The sequence below is a fragment of the Carcharodon carcharias genome, chromosome 1 (assembly GCF_017639515.1).
Source record: "Carcharodon carcharias isolate sCarCar2 chromosome 1, sCarCar2.pri, whole genome shotgun sequence".
NCBI classification, from domain to species: domain Eukaryota; kingdom Metazoa; phylum Chordata; class Chondrichthyes; order Lamniformes; family Lamnidae; genus Carcharodon; species Carcharodon carcharias.
In genome coordinates, this window is record NC_054467.1 from 514,070 (window position 1) to 534,078 (window position 20,009).

General features: G+C 41.4%; 1 protein-coding gene across 1 annotated transcript in view; it reads right to left on the reverse strand.

The window, feature by feature from the left end:
- The window catches only part of LOC121280181 (diacylglycerol kinase theta), a 197,539-nt gene that overhangs the window by 120,168 nt on the left and 57,362 nt on the right, over nucleotides 1-20,009 (reverse strand). The window contains exons 4-7 of the mRNA XM_041191910.1: nucleotides 12,357-12,442; nucleotides 8,178-8,303; nucleotides 7,270-7,423; nucleotides 5,278-5,364 (exon numbers count right to left, since the gene is read on the reverse strand). Of these exons, the coding sequence (XP_041047844.1) occupies nucleotides 5,278-5,364; nucleotides 7,270-7,423; nucleotides 8,178-8,303; nucleotides 12,357-12,442 (453 nt within the window). The remainder of the gene's footprint in view (nucleotides 1-5,277; nucleotides 5,365-7,269; nucleotides 7,424-8,177; nucleotides 8,304-12,356; nucleotides 12,443-20,009) is intronic.

Below are 20,009 nucleotides of genomic sequence, written 5' to 3' on the forward strand. Positions count from 1 at the left end.
TTGGGAGGAGCCTTGGAAACCAAAATCTCACGCTTCCTCCTTAGCTACCACACAACTCCACACACAACAACGGGAGTTCCACCAGAACTGCTTATGAAGTGTCAGCTCAGAATGAGACCGAGTTTCATATTTCCAAATTTGCCAGGGAGGGTAGAGGAGAACCAAGGTAATCAGAAAACAAGCCACAATTTGCATAGAAGAGCCTGGAAATTTATGGTAGATTAAGCCGTATATGTACAAAACTATGGTAGTGGTCTAAGTTCGATCCCAGGAATCATTTTCTTTGAGACCCTTTTATTTCGAGTAGGTGTGGAAAGCTGGATTGTTTGTAAACACGTGGATCACCTGAGGAGCAGGATAATGCTTCCATAGTCAGTGGTGCCACCAAGGAATGTTAGTGAACCCATAAGCACCGAAGTACCTGATCAACCTGTTATAGACATAACTGATGTCTCCATTGAATCAAATAGTGATGAATTGCCCGTGCCAAAAGAGATACCCGTTATCACAGTTCCTGTTAGTGTCGACCCTGTAGGAGAGCCTCAGGCTATAGAATTACACTGCTCTACCCAGAACAGAAACCCCCTCAACGACTTGATTCGTAATTACTGGATCTATGTATATAAGTAAATCATGTGAATTTATGACAAAGTTCCAGTGTGATTATTTCTAAGATTTTTGATATTGTTTTCTATTCACCTGTATAATGTAATTTGTGTAAATAAGGAATGTAAAACAGGGATTTAAAGGGGGTGGGAGATGTGGTGATTGTTGCTTTAAGGCCAGCCTTACTGAGTAAGAGTCATGTGGTCAGAGCAGCCAATCAACACCAAGCGCAGAGATCCTTATAAGGAGTAGGGTTTTCCTAGTCTGGATAATGTATTGTAGCCTTGCTAGCGGCCTGCAGTTAATCCAGCAACTCTGTAAATAAAGTCTGTTGTTCAACTAAAGAAGCCTCTTGGTAGTACATCTCTACACATTATCAACAGCAACCACTTATACTTTTCTCTTATTCAGTCACGGGCTTCATTGGCTGGACCAGCATTTATTGCCCATCCCTAGTTGCCCTTGAGAAGGTGGTAGTGAGCTGCCTTTTTGAGCCGCTGCAGTCCATCTGACTGCTGCTACCAAGGGGTGCCTTCACTTTGAGGTCATTAATTAATCCTATTTCTTTGCACAGAACCAGGTATTGTATAGCCCGCTCTCTGGTTGGTGCCAGAACATGCTGTTCTAAAAAACTAGCCCGGAAACATTCTATGAATTCCCCATCTAGGCCACCTTTGCCCATCTGATTTTTCTAGTCTCTATGCAGATTAAAATCCCCCATGATTATCGCTGTACCTTTCTGACAAGTTCCCATTATTTCTTCCCTTACACCCTGTCCCACCGTGTGGTTACTGTTACGGGGCCCTTACACCACTCCCAAAAGTGACTCCTTGCCTTTATCATTTCTCATCTCTACCCAAAACGCTTCTACATCCCAGTTTCCTGAACTTAGGTCATCCCTCTATATAGAGCTAATATCATCTTTAATTAACAAAGCCACCACTCCACCTTTTCCTAGCTTTCTGTCCTTCTTAAATGTCACGTACCCTTCAATTTTCAGGTCCCAATCTATGCCTCTGTAATGGCTGTCAGATCGTACTTATTTATTTCTATTTGCACTATCAGTTCATTTGTATTGTTTCGAATGCTACGTGCATTCAGATACCATAAGACATCGGAGCAGAAGTAGACCTTTCGGCACATCGAATCTGTTCCGCCATTCAATGAGACCATGGCTGATCTGATAATCCTCAACTTCACTTTCCTGCCATATGGAGCCTTTAGTTTTGTCCTTTTATTATTTTTGTAACCTCCAGTCTGATCTGCTGATTTACTCTTAGATTTCTACTCTCTGTCTCTTCCTGTCACGGTCTGTTTGTCATCTCCCATGTTAATACCTTTCTCTCCGCCCTTGTCGCTACTCTTTGATTTACCACACCTTCCCAAATTTGATCCCTTGTCTCCACTATTTAGTTTAAAACCCTTTCTACTTGCCCAGTTACGTGGCTGGTTAGAACACTGGTCTCAGCAAGGTTCAGGTGCAGACGACTCCAAAGTTACAGCCCCCACTTCCCCCAGCGCTGGTGCCAGTGCCTCATGAACCAGAATCTACTTCTGCCACACCAGTCTTTGAGCTACGTGTTTAACTCTCTAATCTTATTTACCCTATGCCAATTTGTTCATGCCTCAAGTAATAATCCAGGGATTTTTACCTTTTGAGGTTCTGGTTTTTAATTTAGACCCTAGCTGCTCATACTCCCTCAGCAGAACCTCTTTCCTAGTTCTACCTACGTCATTGAAACCTACATGGACCACGACGACTGGGTTCTCCCCGTCCCAATGCAAGTTCCTTTCCAGCCCTGAGCAGATATCCAAAACACTGGCACCAGGCAAACAACACAGCCTTCTGGATTCTTGCTCTTGGCTGCAGAGAACAGGTGTCTATCCCCCGACTATACTGTCCCCAACTGCAACTACATTCATTTTTGCTCCACCTGCTTGAACAGCTTCCTGTACCATGGTGCCTTGGCTAGTCTGTTCATTCGCCCTGTAGACCTTGCTTTCGTCCACACAGGTTGCAAGCACCTCAAACCTGTTTAACAATTGCATTACTGTCCGCTTGGTTCCTTTACCTGCCTCACTCACAGCTGCACACTCCTGTCCCTCACCACTGACTAAAACAGATAACCCTATTCTAAGAGGTGTCACTGTCTTCTGGTATAAAGAGTCCAGGGTCTTTCTCCCCATCCCTGATGTTGCGTAGTGCCTATAGTTCGCCTTCTAGATAATTCTGATCCAGAATTCCTCTAGCAGCTTACAATTTCTGCAGACGTGTTTGTCCTGGATCGTGTTGCTGTCCAGGACTTGCCACGTTCCACAGCTGCAACACAACACCTATACTGCCATTGTTACTTATGTTATTTAGTTAATTTAATTGAATTACTTTCTTACTCAACTTAGAATAATTCCTATGTATACTACAATTTACTGTATTTATTAAATGCTAGTACCACCTTCAACTAAGAGTTATACGTTTCTTCATTCCTAATTGGCTAACCAGTTACTCACCAACCAGCTCCTTCCACTGCACTGAAGTAAGAAAAAAGTAGAAAAGGAGCAACTCCTCCCCCTCACCAAACTCATATATCAGCTCTCTCTGCTTGCAATCTGCACTCCATTTGCAAAGCTGCATCCAGACTTCTACATTAAGAGTCTTTGGAGCTGAGAAGGCAGGAGAACAGTACTAAAGAATTGCTCATTTGGAGAGCCAGTGCAGAAACGATGAGCCAAATGGCCTCCTTCTGTGCTGTAACAATTCTGTGATTCTGTGGCATTTCCTCCAATTAAACACTGGGAAGTCTGAAGTCATTGTTTTGAGTCCTCGCTCCAAACACCATTCCCTAGCTACCAACACTATTCCTTGCCCTGGCAACAGTCTGAGATTAAGGCAGTCTGTTCACAACCTTAGTATCACATCTGATCCGGAGATGAGCTTCCAATTTCATAATTGTGCCATCACAAATGGCACCTCCATAACATCGCCCAACTTCACCCTCGTCTCAGCTCATCTGCTGCTGAAACCCCCAGTCATGCCTTAGTTACCTCTAGACTTGACTATTCCAACATTCTCCTGGCTGGTCTCCCATATTCTACCCTGCCTAAACTTGAGATCATCCAAAACTCTGCCACCAGTGTCTTAACTTGTGGAAAGTCTCATCCCATATCACCCTGCTGTGCTCACTGACCTACATTGACTGTCAGGCAAGAAATATCTTGATTTTAAAATTCTCATCCTTGTTTTCAATTCCATCCATGGCTTCTCTCCTCCCCAATGCTGTAATCTCCTCCAGGTCCTCATCCCTCTGGGATCTCTGCACTCCTCTAATTCTGGCCTCTTTATGATCCTCAATTTTAACTACTCCGCCATTACTGGGTGTGCCTTCAACTGCCTAGGTCCTAAACTCTAGAACACCCTCCCTACACTCTCCACCTGTCTACTTACGTCCATTAAGACGCTCCTTAAAACTTTCCTCTTTGACCAAACGTTTGGTCATTTGATTTGATATCTTAAGTGGCTCAGTGTCAGTCTTTGTTTTACAATGCTCCTGTGAAGCATTTCATTATATTAGCGGTGCAATATAAATATCAGTTGTTGTTGGACAACATGAAGGTTAAAGGAATTCACTTAAAAGGACAGGTGTGTGAAGCAGAATAAGTGAGCATAATTTTATTATATCATTAGTTTTAAATTTCACCTGAAGCACCAAATAGATTTCACACGTACATATCTACACAATAATCTGTCCACAAGCCAAAAAGTCTTCATTTCAGAATTTGTATTAAGCCATAATTTTGATGAATAGCATGATCCCAAGCAATGATTCATAAATTATTAAGTCAGATATTTAGCTGTGTCTGGTGTCATGAAGATATTAATGTATATATTATTGGAAAATATGTTTCTTTTAAATTAGAGGTTTAGTCTGTGGGTGTGTCTTAAATGGATTAAAGCCAGCCAGTCTGGGTGCTTTGATGTGCACTAGTTTTGAGATGTAAGAGAGGTAGAGTGCACTTGCATTTTTTGAATAGAACATTCAAGAAGGCAAGTGAATTTTGGCACCTAGCCAGCAGAGACCAAGCAATATGTTTATATTACTAATAAAATTGGTACTATGAAAGGGGTTTTATTGTGAGAAGCGGCTGGTGATACAATGAGAATTTACATTCAATGAGCTGTGCTAGGTATATTTTCAGCAGTTTTCGTGTGTACAGGGCAGAGGCAATGTAAGATCAAAGCAGCTGTAAGCCTCCGACTGTCTCCACAGGAACCAAAGTGAAAGGAACCTCATTTTCACTTCGTAAGGTGAAAATGCTTTGCCTGGGGTCTGGTTAAGTCTATGGGTTGCTGTTACCTTAATGGAGATTAGTTCAGGAATTTGTTAAAAGGTATGATAGTAATAAATTGTTGTAAATTAATAAAATGTTTCATTTAGTTTAATATAAAATCTCTCAAGAACTGGTAGTCTGATTCCTGAATTTAGAGTTGCATCTCAAATACCACTTAAAATACAGGTTATGACAGTTGTTTAAAGTTTCCCTCTGAAATTTTTAAATAACTCAGCTTTATCGAAATGCTGTCTCATAACACTGGTTTTATGAATCTTTTTATAAAAGATTCAAACATATTCCTCAACAGAAGTGGTCAGAATAAATTATAATAAAGTCGTTTACCTGAATCAGTTGTGGCAGCAGATTGCGTATCTTTATATGATGCATGATTCCCAGTATCGGCATGATCATCATTACCATCGTTGACAACTATGGAAAGATAATCACATCAGCCACAGGCTTTACACTGCAATTACCTTGGGAATAGTGCATTATACATGACTCCCTAGCCTCTCCCCCACTCTCACCCACCCCCCACCCATACACACGCTCCACCACATGGCCCCACACACAGGCTCCACCACATGGCCACATATACACATACATGCGCAAGCACATGGCCACATACCAACTGCTCTTTGGACCTTAACAAGTGCTGGGATCTAAGCATCAGGATTAACAACAATACCACAGTGATCCATTTACTTTCTAACACACAGAATAGAAACCTCAGCCACTTCACTCAACTTGGATTAGTTTATGAAATATATCTTTTTTCATTATGACTGGTTTTTAAACTGAAAATAAAAATGCTAAAATGAGAACAACCCAGAATAATTAGTTAGGCATGAAAAAAGGATTATATCTGTAAAAGTTACAAAAGCTGCTGATACAGAATAATATTACCTGTCGAGTAACACCCAGGGACAAACAGCTTTGTAGATTAAATCAAAATTTGAAAATTGATTGTTCATCACCCAATGGTGACGAACTCAGTTTTTCTAACTGTGTTTAGGTTTCCTTAAGGCAATACTTCAGAACATTTATCAAGTGGCCTTAAGTTTTAAACTGCAATTATTCAAGCTTGCTCAAAATGAATCTCTGAAATGCTAAAGCAAAATTTAGACAGGTTCAGAATAGGCCAAGTAGGAATTACCATCCAATAACAAATTACCACTGTTTAGTTCAATAATTTTAATACAGTGTTTGGTTCCTCCAACGTGGAACCGAAAACTTTAGCCTTTTAAAATTTTTTATTTTTAAACTGGACTTTTCTGCTGAACACAGGCAGGTTAAAATGGTTGACCCTCTATCTGGAAATTACCCCCAGCAGTCTCCAGAACAAAAGCATTCTTTTCTCAGTTTCTGGAATGTCACACCTCGTTATGCCTAAGGAGCTTCTAACAGGTCTGGGACTGTACAGACCAATTTCAAAAGGATCTACAGGAGCACAATTTGCATTTGATAAGACAACCTTGCTGGTGGAGTTTGTGGGTCTGTTGAAGCAATGGCTTTCCAAACATCAGTCCCTCAATACCCCTTTCAATCCATAATGGCTGAGACATTGTCAGACCTGAAAAGAAAGTCTAATTCCAGACACTGGATAAGCATCTTTTATTGAAGTCACTGTGGAGAAGGAAGGTCACATGACCCATGACTCTGGGCTTTTGAGCAGTTTAATATTACCTTTATGAGCTGTGCAGCCAGTCTGCTGTTTAACATCCAACTGGCAGGCCACACATAAGCAAGTTCTGTCCAGGTTAGACCACTAGCCCACCTGACTCTACTGGAAGATTTCATATCATCACCTACAGAACTGACGCAATCTCTGTGTGCCTACTTCATCTTGCAGCATCAACGACACCTGAAAAAGTGAATCTTACAACGTCGATCTCCAGTCAGCTGACCATCGAATGTTCGCGTGAAAGATCTCCTCACTGGACTCTGACTTTGGGATTCTGGAACTCATGTGAACCAACATTCAGTTATGTGGTCCTTATACTGTAAATCTCCTTTCCGCTATCCCTCCCTGTTCTTCATGAATGCAGAGCGGGAAGTTGCGAACACTCCTTTTCGCAGGTTTTGAATGTGTACAATAAACTAACCTTCTGAGTTAATCTTAACTCAAGTTTGTTGTGGGATTATTAGTAATATTGGATCACACAAAAACCAAGGGTTTGGGAAAATAAGTCAACATTTGTTTTAAAAGAAACAAATTCAAAACACCTTCTGTTTATAGACAAATGGTAAGAGGAAAACAGTGCTGGCTGAACTGACCCCCTCCTGCCTGTAACAACAGAAATAATCAGAAATTCAATAGTTTCTCCTGCTTGCCTTGTTCCATTTGTGCAGTTTCTGATATCCGAAAACAGTGGAACTTGCTGAAGTTGCGTGCACATACACGCACACAATTTGGAGGCAATATCATGTTCTGCAACCTTCCAAAATTACATTCTGGTGTGAGGCTACTGTAGCAGTCAGCATGAACCTGTGGGAGAAGGAAGGTGCATTTCTTTATCTTTATATATAATAAAATTGTAGCTTGAGTTTAAAAAGATAAAGGTTGTTTGGCCTACTATAAGGCTGCTCATGTTACTGAACTTCGTCAATGCTGATGGTTGAGCTAACTGACGGAGAAAATAAAACTGCTTTTTCCCTCTGAGGATGATCAATCATGACATTCAATGAATAAACGCAAATTATGGCAGGAAATGGTCAGCTGTAAATCAATTCATTAACTAAATCAAGAAGAAATTCAAACATAATTTTTAATTTCGATCTTTTAAAAATTAATCTAAGTCAATGTTTGAGATTAGTAAAATTCATTGGTTATTTATGGGTCAGGCTCAGAATAATTTAGTAATTATTTACTGTTTGGGAGAACTCAGTAATTATTCAGGAGATTAAATTTTTTTTCATGTCAGGATCAGGAAAATTCATCAATTGTTAAAAAGGTTGGAAGGATTCATCCATTATTTACAGGCTAGAGTCAGGAGTACTCATCAACTGCTTGGAAATATTGATTACTTACTTATACATCAGAGTAAGGAGAATTCATTCATTATTTACAGATATAAGAAGGTCATTTGTTTTAGCAGGAGTCACTAGATGATGGGAACCATGGATGGTGAGTCATCATGGCCCGTTGTCTCTATGCACTCCAAGAGGCACAAAACCGGTTTGTGTGTTATTTTAAGGCACATTAAGGACAGGCAACTCTGCTTATCAAACTGTTTACTTACTGTTGTCCCACACCATTCACATCTAATTCCTGATAACACTTCTGATGAGCCACATGACTTCTTACAGACATCACAGCGTGCGCTGGAGGAGAGATTTCCTTCCCTCCAGTGATGGTGATAAGACTCCTGACAAATGACAAGTTAAAGAGCTTTAATCTCACACTTTGAAAGATATAATTAAGTGTTAAAATGCCTAAAATCTCTAATCTTAATCCAAAGGGGAATACAATGCAGTAAAACTGTTAATCAAATAAAAAGCATTATAATTGAGATGTAAATTTCAATCACTATCCTGTTACAGTATTAACTTAAAAGAAGTGTCTTTTCCCAGGAATGATTCAATACTTAAATAAACTTGTGTGCCTTAATTATAAAGATAAAAACCAAAACAAAAATAGCTGGAAAAACTCAGCAGGTCTGACAGCATCTGCGGAGAGGAACACAGTTAACGTTTCAAGTCCGTATGACTCTTCATCCGACATTGGGAAGGAGAGGGACCTGCTGAGGGCCACCCCACTGTCTTTGCTAACCACCCTTCACACCCCCATTCCGTGACCCCCACCCCACTCACCTATTGCCTGGGCCCTCGGTGATCTTGGGTCTCACTGCTGAAGCAGCTTCTACTCTCGCTGGTACTGCCAGGCCATGCACAGCTGTTGGGCTCTGACTGGTCAGCAGCTCTCAGGGGCATTATTTCCACCCGAGAGAGCTTGATCCTTGGAAAGGACTGACTGGCACTTAATTCCGGCAGGCCTTTCTGAAAGGAGGGGACACAAGACTCTCACTGGCTCTCATAGACATTTACAACTTAGAAGGAGGCCATTCAGCCCATCATGTCCACACCATCAACAAATAACTGACTACATTAATCCCATTTTCCAGCGCTTGGCCTGGAGGCTATGGCAACACAAGTGAATATGTTACCAGAGCTTCTTACTCAACCACCCTTTCAGGCAGTAAGTTTCAGACTCCCACCACCCACTGGGTGAAAAACTTTCTCCTCAACTCCCCTCTTAGCCTTCTACCTCTTACTTTAAATCTATGCACCCCCGGTTATTGAGCCCTCTACTAATGGAAAAAATGTCTTCCTATCCACCCTATCTATGCCCCTCAATCTTATACACCTCTATCAGGTCTCCTCCCAATCTTCACTGCTCCAAGGAAACAACCCCAGCCCATCCAATCTTTCCTCAAGCTCAGACCCTCCAGCCCAGGCAGCATCCTGGTAAATCTCCTCTGCACCCTCTCCAGTGCAATCACATCCTTCCTATAATGTGGTGACCAGAACTGCACGCAATACTCCAGTTGTGGCCTAACCAGCGTTTTATGCAGTTCCAACATAACCTCCCTGCTCTTGTATTCAATGCTCGGCTAATATAAGCAAGTATCCCATATGCCTTCTTAACCATCTTACCTGCCCTATCTATCTGCCCTGCTACCTTCAGGGATTTGTGGATTTCTCCAGCCAGCAGGTGAGACCCCCGTCACCTCTATGAAATACCACCCTCTTAGTGGGAACCAAGAGCTCCAGCCTTACAAGAGTTTCTCATGGGAAAGAGGGGAAAACTGAACAGCCATCCTCTTCTGTTCATGTCAATAGTTCTGAGGCTGAGAGTGAGTTCCCTGCACACCCAAATGATGCACAACAAGGTATCAGGATGGAGGAAAGGAGAAATTACAGCAACCATCCTCCATATATTCATTTTCTGAGACACTGTGGCATGCCCTGGCGAAGTATTTAATATTGAAAGAGCCACATGTTTCCTGGCAAAGACAGCAGATCGTGAAGGTGCTACAGTAACAGGTAGGTGGCTCCTTCCTGTGCACTGTCACAGAGCCTTCCCACCCACTGTGGAAATAAAGCTACTTGAACCAGGTCTTTTCTTCTGAGGAACAACCTCTCTCAGATTGCTTCCTCCTCTTGTAAAAACAGAATTCTGGTCCACTGGGTCAGGATTCTTCAGCTGAAAGGAAATGATTTTTTGGCTTGAAAAGTTACCACAGACAATCTGTTAAAATGGTACACAAAAAGCAGGACAAATCCAACCCGGCCAATTACTGCCCCATCAGTCTACTCTCCATCATCAGTAAAGTGATGGAAGGGGTCATCAACAGTGCTACCAAGCAGCACTTGCTTAGCAATAACCTGCTGATGCCCAGTTTGGGTTCCGCCAGGGCCACTCATCTCCTGACCTCATTACAGCCTTGGACAAAAGAGCTGAATTCCCGAGGTGAGGTGAGAGTGACTGCCCTTGACATCAAGGCCACATTTGACCGAATGTGACATCAAGGAGCCCTAGCAAAGCTGAAGTCAAAGGGAATTAGGGGGAAAATTCTCCGCTGGTTGGAGTCATACCTAGCACAAAGGAAGATGGTTGTGGTTTTGGAGGTCAGTCATCTCAGCTCCAGGACATCACTGCAGGAGTTCCTCAGGGTAGTGTCCTCGGCCCAACCATCTTTAGCTGCTTCATTAATGACTTTCCTTCCATCATAAGGTCAGAAGTGGGGATGTTTGCTGATGATTGCACAATGTTCAGCACCATTCGCGACTCCTCAGATACTGAAGCAGTCCATGTCCAAATGCAGCAAGACCTGGACAATATCCAGGCTTGGGCTGACAAATGGCAAGTAACATGCATGCCACACAAGTGCCAGGCAATGACCATCTCCAACAAAAGAGAATCCAAACATCGCCCCTTGATGTTCAATGGCATTACCATCACTGAATCCCCCACTATCAACATCCTGGGGGTTACCATTAATCAGAAATTGAACTGGACTAGCCATATAAATGCTGTGGCTACAAGAGCAGGTCAGAGGTTAAGAATCGTGCAATGAGAAACTCACCTCCTGACTCCCCAAAGCCTGTCCACCATCTAAAAGGCACAGGTCAGGAGTGTCATGGAATACTCCCCACTTGCCTGGATGAGTGTAGCTCCCACAATACTCAAGAAGCTTGACACCATCCAGGACAAAGCAGCCCACTTGATTGGCACCACATCCACAAACATTCACTCCCTCCACCACCGACGCACAGTAGCAGCAGTGTGTACCATCTACAAGATGCACTGCAGGAATTCACCAAGGCTCCTTCAACAACACCTTCTAAACCCACAACCACTACCATCAAGAAGGACAAGGGCAGCAGATACATGGGAATACCACCACCTAGAAGTTCCCCTCCAAGTCACTCACCATCCTGACTTGGAAATATATCACCATTCCTTCATTGTCACTGGGTCAAAATCCTGGAACTCCCTCCCTAACAGCACTGTGGGTGTACCTACACCACATGGACTGTGGCAGTTCAAGAAGGCAGCTCACCACCACCTTCCCATGGGCAGTTCGGGATGGACAATAATTGCTGGTCCAGCCAGCGAAGCCCACATCCCATGAATGGATGTTTTAAAAAACCATGTCCTTCTCAGTGAGTGGCCATTTTATCCCAAATATTGACCACCAGGAGCTCAGCCATTGCTGGTTGATCTAGTTACCTGATCAATGGTAGGCTGATCAGTCTAGTTTCCTGATTAATGCTAAGGGATTATTTAATTACCTGATTTATACTGTTCTGAACAGAGCTGGTAAATTGATAATATTCTATGCCTCTGGTACAACTTCCATCTCCAAAGATGTTGGAGAGGTTATCAAGATCAGTGCCTTGCACACTGAGTTAATCAATATTTTCAGTTCTCAAACCCTTATATATAGCTATCCTAATTTCAGTACTTACTCCTCTTGCATCCTCACATTTTCAATGCCACACTCTATTACGAAGTCTAAGGCAACATATATATGTTTAGTAACTCGACCATTCCTTCATCCTAAGATGCTTCCTACTTGCTCTTTGATCAGTGCTGCTCTTTCTTTAGCTATTCTTTTACTTTTCCTGGTTTACAAAATTCTCTATTCCTATTTTATTTGAGTGACTGCTGCACATCAAATTTGATGTATAATTTGACTAATACTAAGTTTTCACATCATTAGTCAGTCTTTATAATTTGGAAAGATTTCACATTGCTAATATGATGATAACTGCTACCGTGATGCTGTTTCAATACAATAGGCCAATAGTGCTTAGTATATATAAATGAGCAATGTTTGAGTTTTGTTTTATTATAACATTGGCAGAATTGCTGCTTGGAATACCACTTGTTACTCCCTCCCACCGGTACTTACCCGATCATAATGCCCGTCTTGATGGCAGCGCCTACAGTCACTGCAGGCAAAAGGACCACAGTCAACATGGACGTGTAGCTCACACACTGTCAAATCAGAAAGGCACCATTAATCACAAAAAGGTTATGCCAGCTCACAACTAAAACTGGATGCATTCTGTTATAATTATAATCGTTAGGGCGCAAGGTGTTCAGAAAAGATAGGAAAGGAAGGAAAGGAGGAGGGTGGCGTTATTGGTTAAGGAGAGCATTGGAGTGCTGGAGAAAGAGGATGTCCCAGAGGGTTCAAGGACAGAATCAATTTGGCTCGAGCTAAGGAACAAAAAGGGTGCAATTACATTGTTTGGTGTAGTCAATAGACCGGCAAACAGTGAGAAGGATGTAGAAGAACAAACCTGCAGGGAAATTACAGAGAGATTGTGGCATTATAGAGCAGTTATAATGGGGGACTTTAATTACCCGAATGTAGACTGGGACAGTGGTAGTGTAAAGGGCGGAGAGGGGCAAAAGTTCCTAGATTGTGTTCAGGAGAACTTTCTACAGCAGTATGTGTTCAATCCAACAAGAAAAGATGCACTGTTAGACTTGGTTCTTGGAAATGAGATGGGCCAAGTAGATCAAGTGTCAGTGGGGGAACATTTAGGAGACAGTGATCATTATATTGTACGCTTTAGGATGATGATAGAAAAAGACAATAGGCAATCCTGAATAAAAATAATTAACTGGACAAGAACAGACTACAATGGGGCAAGAACAGAGCTGGGCCAGATAGACTGGAATGAAAGATTAGCAGGAAAAACTGTAGCTGAACATTGGGCTACCTTCAAAAAAGAATTAGTTCGGGAACAGTCAAGGTACAAACTATCGAAAGGGAAAGGTAGGGCAAACAAATCCAGAGCTCCATGGGTGAAAAAGGAGATTGAAATTAAGATGAAGAAGAAAAAGTGCACTTATGACAGGTGTCAGGTAGAAAATACAATTGAGAACCAAGAGGAATACAGAAGGTTCAGAGGGGAGGTGAAAAAGCATATTAGAGAAGCGAAAAGGGATTATGAGAAAAGACTGGCAGCCAACATAAGGGGGAATCCCCCAAAGTCTTCTATAGCATACAAATGGTAAAAAGGCAATAAAAAGAGGAGTAGGGCTGATTAGGGACTTAAAAGGGAATTTACACATGGACAAAGGGGCCATAGCTGAGGTATTAAATGAATACTTTGCATCTGTCTTTACCAAGGAGGTAGATGCTACCCAGGCCACGGTGACAGATGAGGAAACTCTGTCACTAGAAGGGCTCAAAATTGATAAGGAGGAAGTGTTGAGTAGACTGTTGGTACTTAAATTTGACAAGGCACCGGGACTGGATGAGATGCATCCAAGGATATTGAAGGATGTGAGAGTAGAAATTGCAGGGGTCCCGGCCATAATCTTTCAGTCTTCCCTAGACTCAGGGGTGGTGCCAGAGGACTGGAAAATTGCAAATATGACACCCTAGTTCAAAAAATAAGCCCAGCAATTACAGACCAGTCAGTTTAACTTCATTGGTGGGCAAGATTCTAGAAACAATTATTTGGGATAGAATTAGTAGTCACGTGGAAAAATATGGGTTGATAAGGCAGAACCAGCATGGATTTCTAAAGGGGAAATTGAGTTGAACTAACTTGCTGGAGTTTTTTGAAGAGGTAACAGAAAAGGTCGATGAGGGTAATGCTGCTGATGTGGTGTACGTGGAATTTGAAAAAGCATTTGACACAGTGCCACACAACTGATTTGTGAGAAAAGTTATTACTCGTGGAATAAAAGGGACAGTAGAAATGTGGAGCCAAAATTGGCTGAAAAATAGGAAGCAGAGAGCGATGGTCAACGGATATTTTTCGGGCTGGAGGAAGGTTTGTAATGGAGTTCCCCAGGGGTCAGTATTGGGACCCCTGTTTTTCCTGATATATATTAATGATCTAGATCTTGGTGTGCAGGGGACAATTTCAAAGTTTGCGGATGATACGTAGCTTGGGAGTATTGTGAACTGTGAGGAGGACGGTGTGGAACTTCAAGAGGACATAGACAAGTTGGTGGAGTGGGCAGATAGGTGGCAGATGAAGTTCAATGCAGAATAACGTGAGGTGATGTATCTTGGTAGGAAGAAATGGACCGGCAATATAAAATAAGGGGTGAAATTTTGAAGGGGGTGCAGGAGCAGAAACTCTTCAGTGTATATGCGCATAGATCATTGAAGGTGGCAGGACAGGTGGAGAGAGCAGTTAATAAAGCATATAATATCCTGAGCTTTATTAATAGGGGAATAGAGTAGAAGAGCAGGGAGGTTATGCTGAATTTATATAAGAGACTCGTTAGACCCCAACTGGAATATTGTGTACAGTTCTGGGCACCACATTATAGGAAGGATGTGAACACACTGGAGAGAGTGCAGAAGAAGCTTACAAGAATGGTTCCAGGGAATAAGAAATTTCAGCGATGAGGATAGATTGGGGAGGTTGGGACTGTTCTCCTTGGAGAGAAGACGGCTGAGAGGAGATTTTATAGAGATGTTCAAAATCATGAGAGGGGTTGGACAGAGTAGATAGGGGGAAGCTGTTCCCACTCGTATAAAGATCAAGAACGAGAGGACACAGAGTTAAAGTGATTTGCAAAAGAAGTAAGTGTGACGTGAGAAAAGAACTTATTCACACAACGAGTGGCTGGGATGTTGAATGTACTGCCTCAAAGTGTGGTGGAGGCAGGTTCAATCGAGGCATTCGAAAGGACATTAGATGATTATATGAATAGAAACAATGCGCAAGAGTACAGGGAAAAGACAGGGCAATGGCACTAGGTCATAATGCTCATTTGGAAAACCAGTGCAGACACGATGGGCCGAATGGCCTCCTTCTGTGCCGTTAAGGTTCTGTGATTAGTACATACACAACAAACATATTCTTCCACAGGTCTAAATAGACAACATTAGCAGCCAATTAAAACCCAATTACTTTCTTACCGTCAGTGCTGTAACTAATAGATTCTCCTGCTTACTGCAATTCCATTTTAAATACAGAGTACTACTTGCAACATTATGATGGGTTATGAATTTTTGCTGAGTTATTATCCATAGACATCGAGGAAAAAAAGCAAATTGTTTTGGCAGTCAAACCCAAGCAGTGCTAACTTACTTGTCCAGGGATGATGTTTAATCTTTCTAATTGATAGACACACATTCATTCAAACAAGTTTACTTCAGCTACTGCTTACCCAGTTTGACTGCAAGTATGTCAGCCCAGCAGTTATAAAAAGCCAAGTGCAGTTCTGCTAAGTGCACCAAATCAGCATTTTGTTTCCAAATTACACCTATGGCTGACAGTAAACTTCAAAATTATGATAAGAGCAAAATATTGCAGATGCTGGAAATCTGAAATTAAAACAGAAAATGCTGGAGAAACTCAGCAGGTCTGACATCTTCTGAAGAAGGGTCATTCTCTCGAAATGTTAACTCTGTTTTTCTCTCTCCACAGATGCTGCCAGACCTGCTGAGTATTTCCAGCATTTTCTGTTTTTACTTCAAAATTATGATGGTAGTTTCTTATGTATCTGCAAACAATTCATGATTCACCACATGAATAGAACATGGATTCCACTGCAGTATTTCTACAGAGTCAAAAATTTGTTTTTAAAGCTTGCTTTGACTAGCTGGGTGGTGGAATTGGTGTAAATCTGGTATCACATTAAAACCCACACAGAGCACAGTTAAATGAGCATCAGTGATGAGCATCACTTTCTTTTTTGCTTTACTGGTTTATCAAATTTTAAAACAAAGAAAATGATTTATCACTAAAACAGCCTTAGTCATGGTGGTAAACTGGGGTTTATCAGACAACTCCTGTGCAAGACATGCAAAGATGTAGTTCTGGCCATTCAATAGCATGGGTGAAGAACTTGGAGCTACATAAGGAAGTCTATTCGTACCCCATCCCAAACTTGCCCATTCTGCTCCCCCACCGCCAACCTCACCCTTGCTCTATCAGTCTTCATGCTACTGCAACCTGTTCCAGCCCACCCTGCCAAATCCCATCCTATCCTGTTCTTCCCCACTCTTGCTCCATCAAACTCCCACTCCACTATCCATTGTGTGAAAAAATGTTTTCTAATTTCACTCCTGAATACCTTGCGTCTAATCTTTGTGAATGAATTTAGGTAATGACCATCAGTAAACACAACCAGCCTTCAGAAGCACATCAGAAAAATTAGAGCAACATACAATTTCCCACAAGTTCCCCAGTCTGAGTTTAGACTGAAAGCAAGTTTGTTAGCCTCACTCATCCATTTATTTTCTAACACCATGCAAATAAATTATGCTGTTGAAAATGTTTTTAAAAATGGGAAGAACAAAAAACAATTGTTCTTAGGAATATGGAACATTGTACCAATGCCTTAACAATGGCAAGGTAATTCTCAGCTTGTGAGCCTATCTGGCAGGCTGCAACTTGCTAAATAATAGCTTGGTGCGTTCACACAAATTGCACAACTTACATTCAACAGCCCAAGACTGAGCTAAACTGGTTTCACCAATGCGTGGGCGGTGGAAGTTAGCACAGGAAAAGCAAAGTCCCTCAGTCTCATCGGTTAACTAAGAAGAGAATGACCTTGCTATATAAATATCAAGTGTTCACTACCAAACACTCAATGCAAGTCTTTCAATATTAATTCCATATTGAATGCTCACCTCTAGCATGAAAAACATATTTATTTAAAAGTAAATCTCTCTATATTCTTGGTGACCTCTGTGTTAAAGGCAAGTGTAGGCATGGTTGTCAAAAAGAACACTGATCCATCTTTGGCACTCAGAGTCAGCAGCAAGCACTCCAGGGTCAGCCACACACTGACTAACAGCATAGAGCTTCAACAATGGCATCAAGTCTACCTTTGACTAATGCTTTAGTGTGGATTAGAACACACCTGACGCCTCAGACAGTCACCCAGTGTCCCACCCCGTGTCTCACAATTACATGCTGTGGTGCAAAGGTTGGTGTAATATTTGTATGGCACAATAGAAACATTGGCAGAGATGTGAGCAACACTAAAGTTGGGGGTCATTTTCTCCCCAAAGAAACAGTATAATCAAAACAATAAAAGGCTGCTCACACTTCTCGGGTCAAAAGCAAAGGTTCCAACACTGATCCCTGGGGAACTCCACTACAAACTTTCCTCCAGTCTGAAAAACATCCATTATCCACTACTCTTTGTTTCCTGTCACTCGATAATTCCATATCCATGTTGCTACCTTCCCTTTTATTCTATAAACTATAACTTTGCTCAGAACTTTGTCAAACACCTTTTGGAAGTTCATGTACACCACACCAACTGCATTGCCCTCGTGAACCCGCTCTGTATTTCTTCAAAAAATTCCAAGTTAGTCAAACATGATTTTCTCTTAAGAAATCCATGCTGGCTTTCTTTAATTAATCTGTATTTGTCCATGTGACTATTAATTTTGTCCCTAATTATTGATTCTAAAAGTTTCGAAGTTAAACGAACCGGCCTGTAGTTGCTGGGCTTATCTTTACCCTTTTTTTGAACAAGGGTGTAACATTTGCAATTCTCTAGTCCTCTGGCATCATCTCTGAGCCTAAGGGAGACTGAAAAGTTATGACAGCACCTCTGCAATTTCCACTCTCATTTCCCTCAGTCTCCTTGGACGCATCTCATCCAGTCCTGAAATCTTATCTACTTTAAGTACATATTACCTCCCTTACCTCCTCCTTTTCGATTTTAAATCCTTTCAGTATCTTTCACTTAGTCCTGGGAAGCACCTTCTTCCTTGGTAAAGACAGATGCAAAGTATTCCTTTAATACCTCCACCATGCCCTCTGCCTCCTTGCTCAAATCCCCTTCTTAGTCCTTGATCAGCCCCACTCCTCCTTTTACCACCCTTTTACTACTTATATGCCTTTTACTACTTGTATGCCTATAAAAGACTTCGAGATTCCCTTTTATTTTAGCTGTCAGTCTCTTTTCATACCCCTTTGCTTCTTTTATTTGCTTTTTCACTTCTCCTCTGAACCTTCTATATTCAGCCTGGTTCTCAGTTGTATTTTCTACCTGACATCAGTCATAAACACACAATTTCTTCCTAATCTTAATTTCTATTTCTTTTGTCATCCAGGGAGCTCTGACTTTATTTACCCTATCTTTCCCTTTTGAAAGAACATACCTGGACAGTACCGGAAATACCTCCTCTTTGAAGGTAGTCCATTGTTCAGCTACCATTTTCCTGCTAACTTTTAACTCCAATTTATTCATTCCAGATCCATTCTTACTCGGCTGAAGTTTCCCCAATTAATTACTCTGGATTGTTCTTTTCCGTAGTCCACCTAAACTTTATGAATCAATGATCACTGTCTCCTAAATGTTCGTTTCCTGACACTTGATCCACTAGACCCACCTCATCCCCAAGAACCGGGGATGTGCCTCCTTTCTCGTTGGACTTGAAATGTACTGCTGTAGAAAATTGTCTTGAACAAACCCTAGGAAATCTGGAAATTTTGATGGACTCCCCAGAGTGACTTAAATGCTATTGTGAAATGAGGCTTGTACTAAACCTTGAACTATAACAGCAAATTGAGAAGGGCTGTGATTCTGGAATCTCACTCAATCAGATTATGGCTCACTGTTGGGGCTGTGCAATTAGAGTCTGTTTAAATTCTCACTCCCATTCTGGAAGTACAATTGCATTCAATTTAATATAAGCTATTTACTTTTCACGCTCCAGAATTAAATATTTAATCTTATGTATACATTTTAAGAGGTAGAATAAATTAAATAACTTATCCCATATGAAGAAATAAATCTTAAACAGATATTTAAGACTGACTTGACTAAGGAAGTCCTCTTGACGTAGCCTATGAGATCTTTCCAAGGAACTATAAGAAACAGAGGAGTTTAGGTGCTGTTGCAATCTTGACCAATTCCACATGCCTCTATATTTTAATGATAAGTCTACTGATTTTACTGTTCCTGGTTCTCATCAGTCAGCTATGGCAGCATAGGCAAATTTCCTGGATTGTGTTTCTAGATCACTTTCTTACGAACATAGGAGCAGGACTAGACCATTCAACTCCTCGATCTTGCTCTGCCATTAAACTAGATCATGGCTGATCATCTACCTCAACAGCATTTTCCCACACTAACCCCATATCCCTTGATCTCATTAGTATTTAGAAATCTATCGATCCCTGTCTTGAACATTCTCAATGACTGTGCTTCCACAGCCCTCTGGGGGAGAGAATTATTGACCAGGGAAAGTGAATGACACAGAGACATATCACGGTAAAAGGGAGAAAAACATCTCACAAATAAATTAATCATTCATTTATAGCACATACTTCATATTATTCAGAGTAGAGATGGTATGACATGTTATTTACATCTCTTTGTGGTGAAGACATGGTGCAATGTGTCACTTTTTGTAAGTTGCTGTGTAACTGCAGTAAAGTTCACTTCAATTCAAAGTATTGTTATTTATTGAGTGCTAATCCATGGGTCTGCCACTGACAATCATCACAATAATAAAACAGAAATTATCATTGTCAGCATATCTAACGGTCCTTTAATATTTTATTGCCTGACACAAAATGCACATCCATCATTTTACAAACTATTGTTTCAGTAT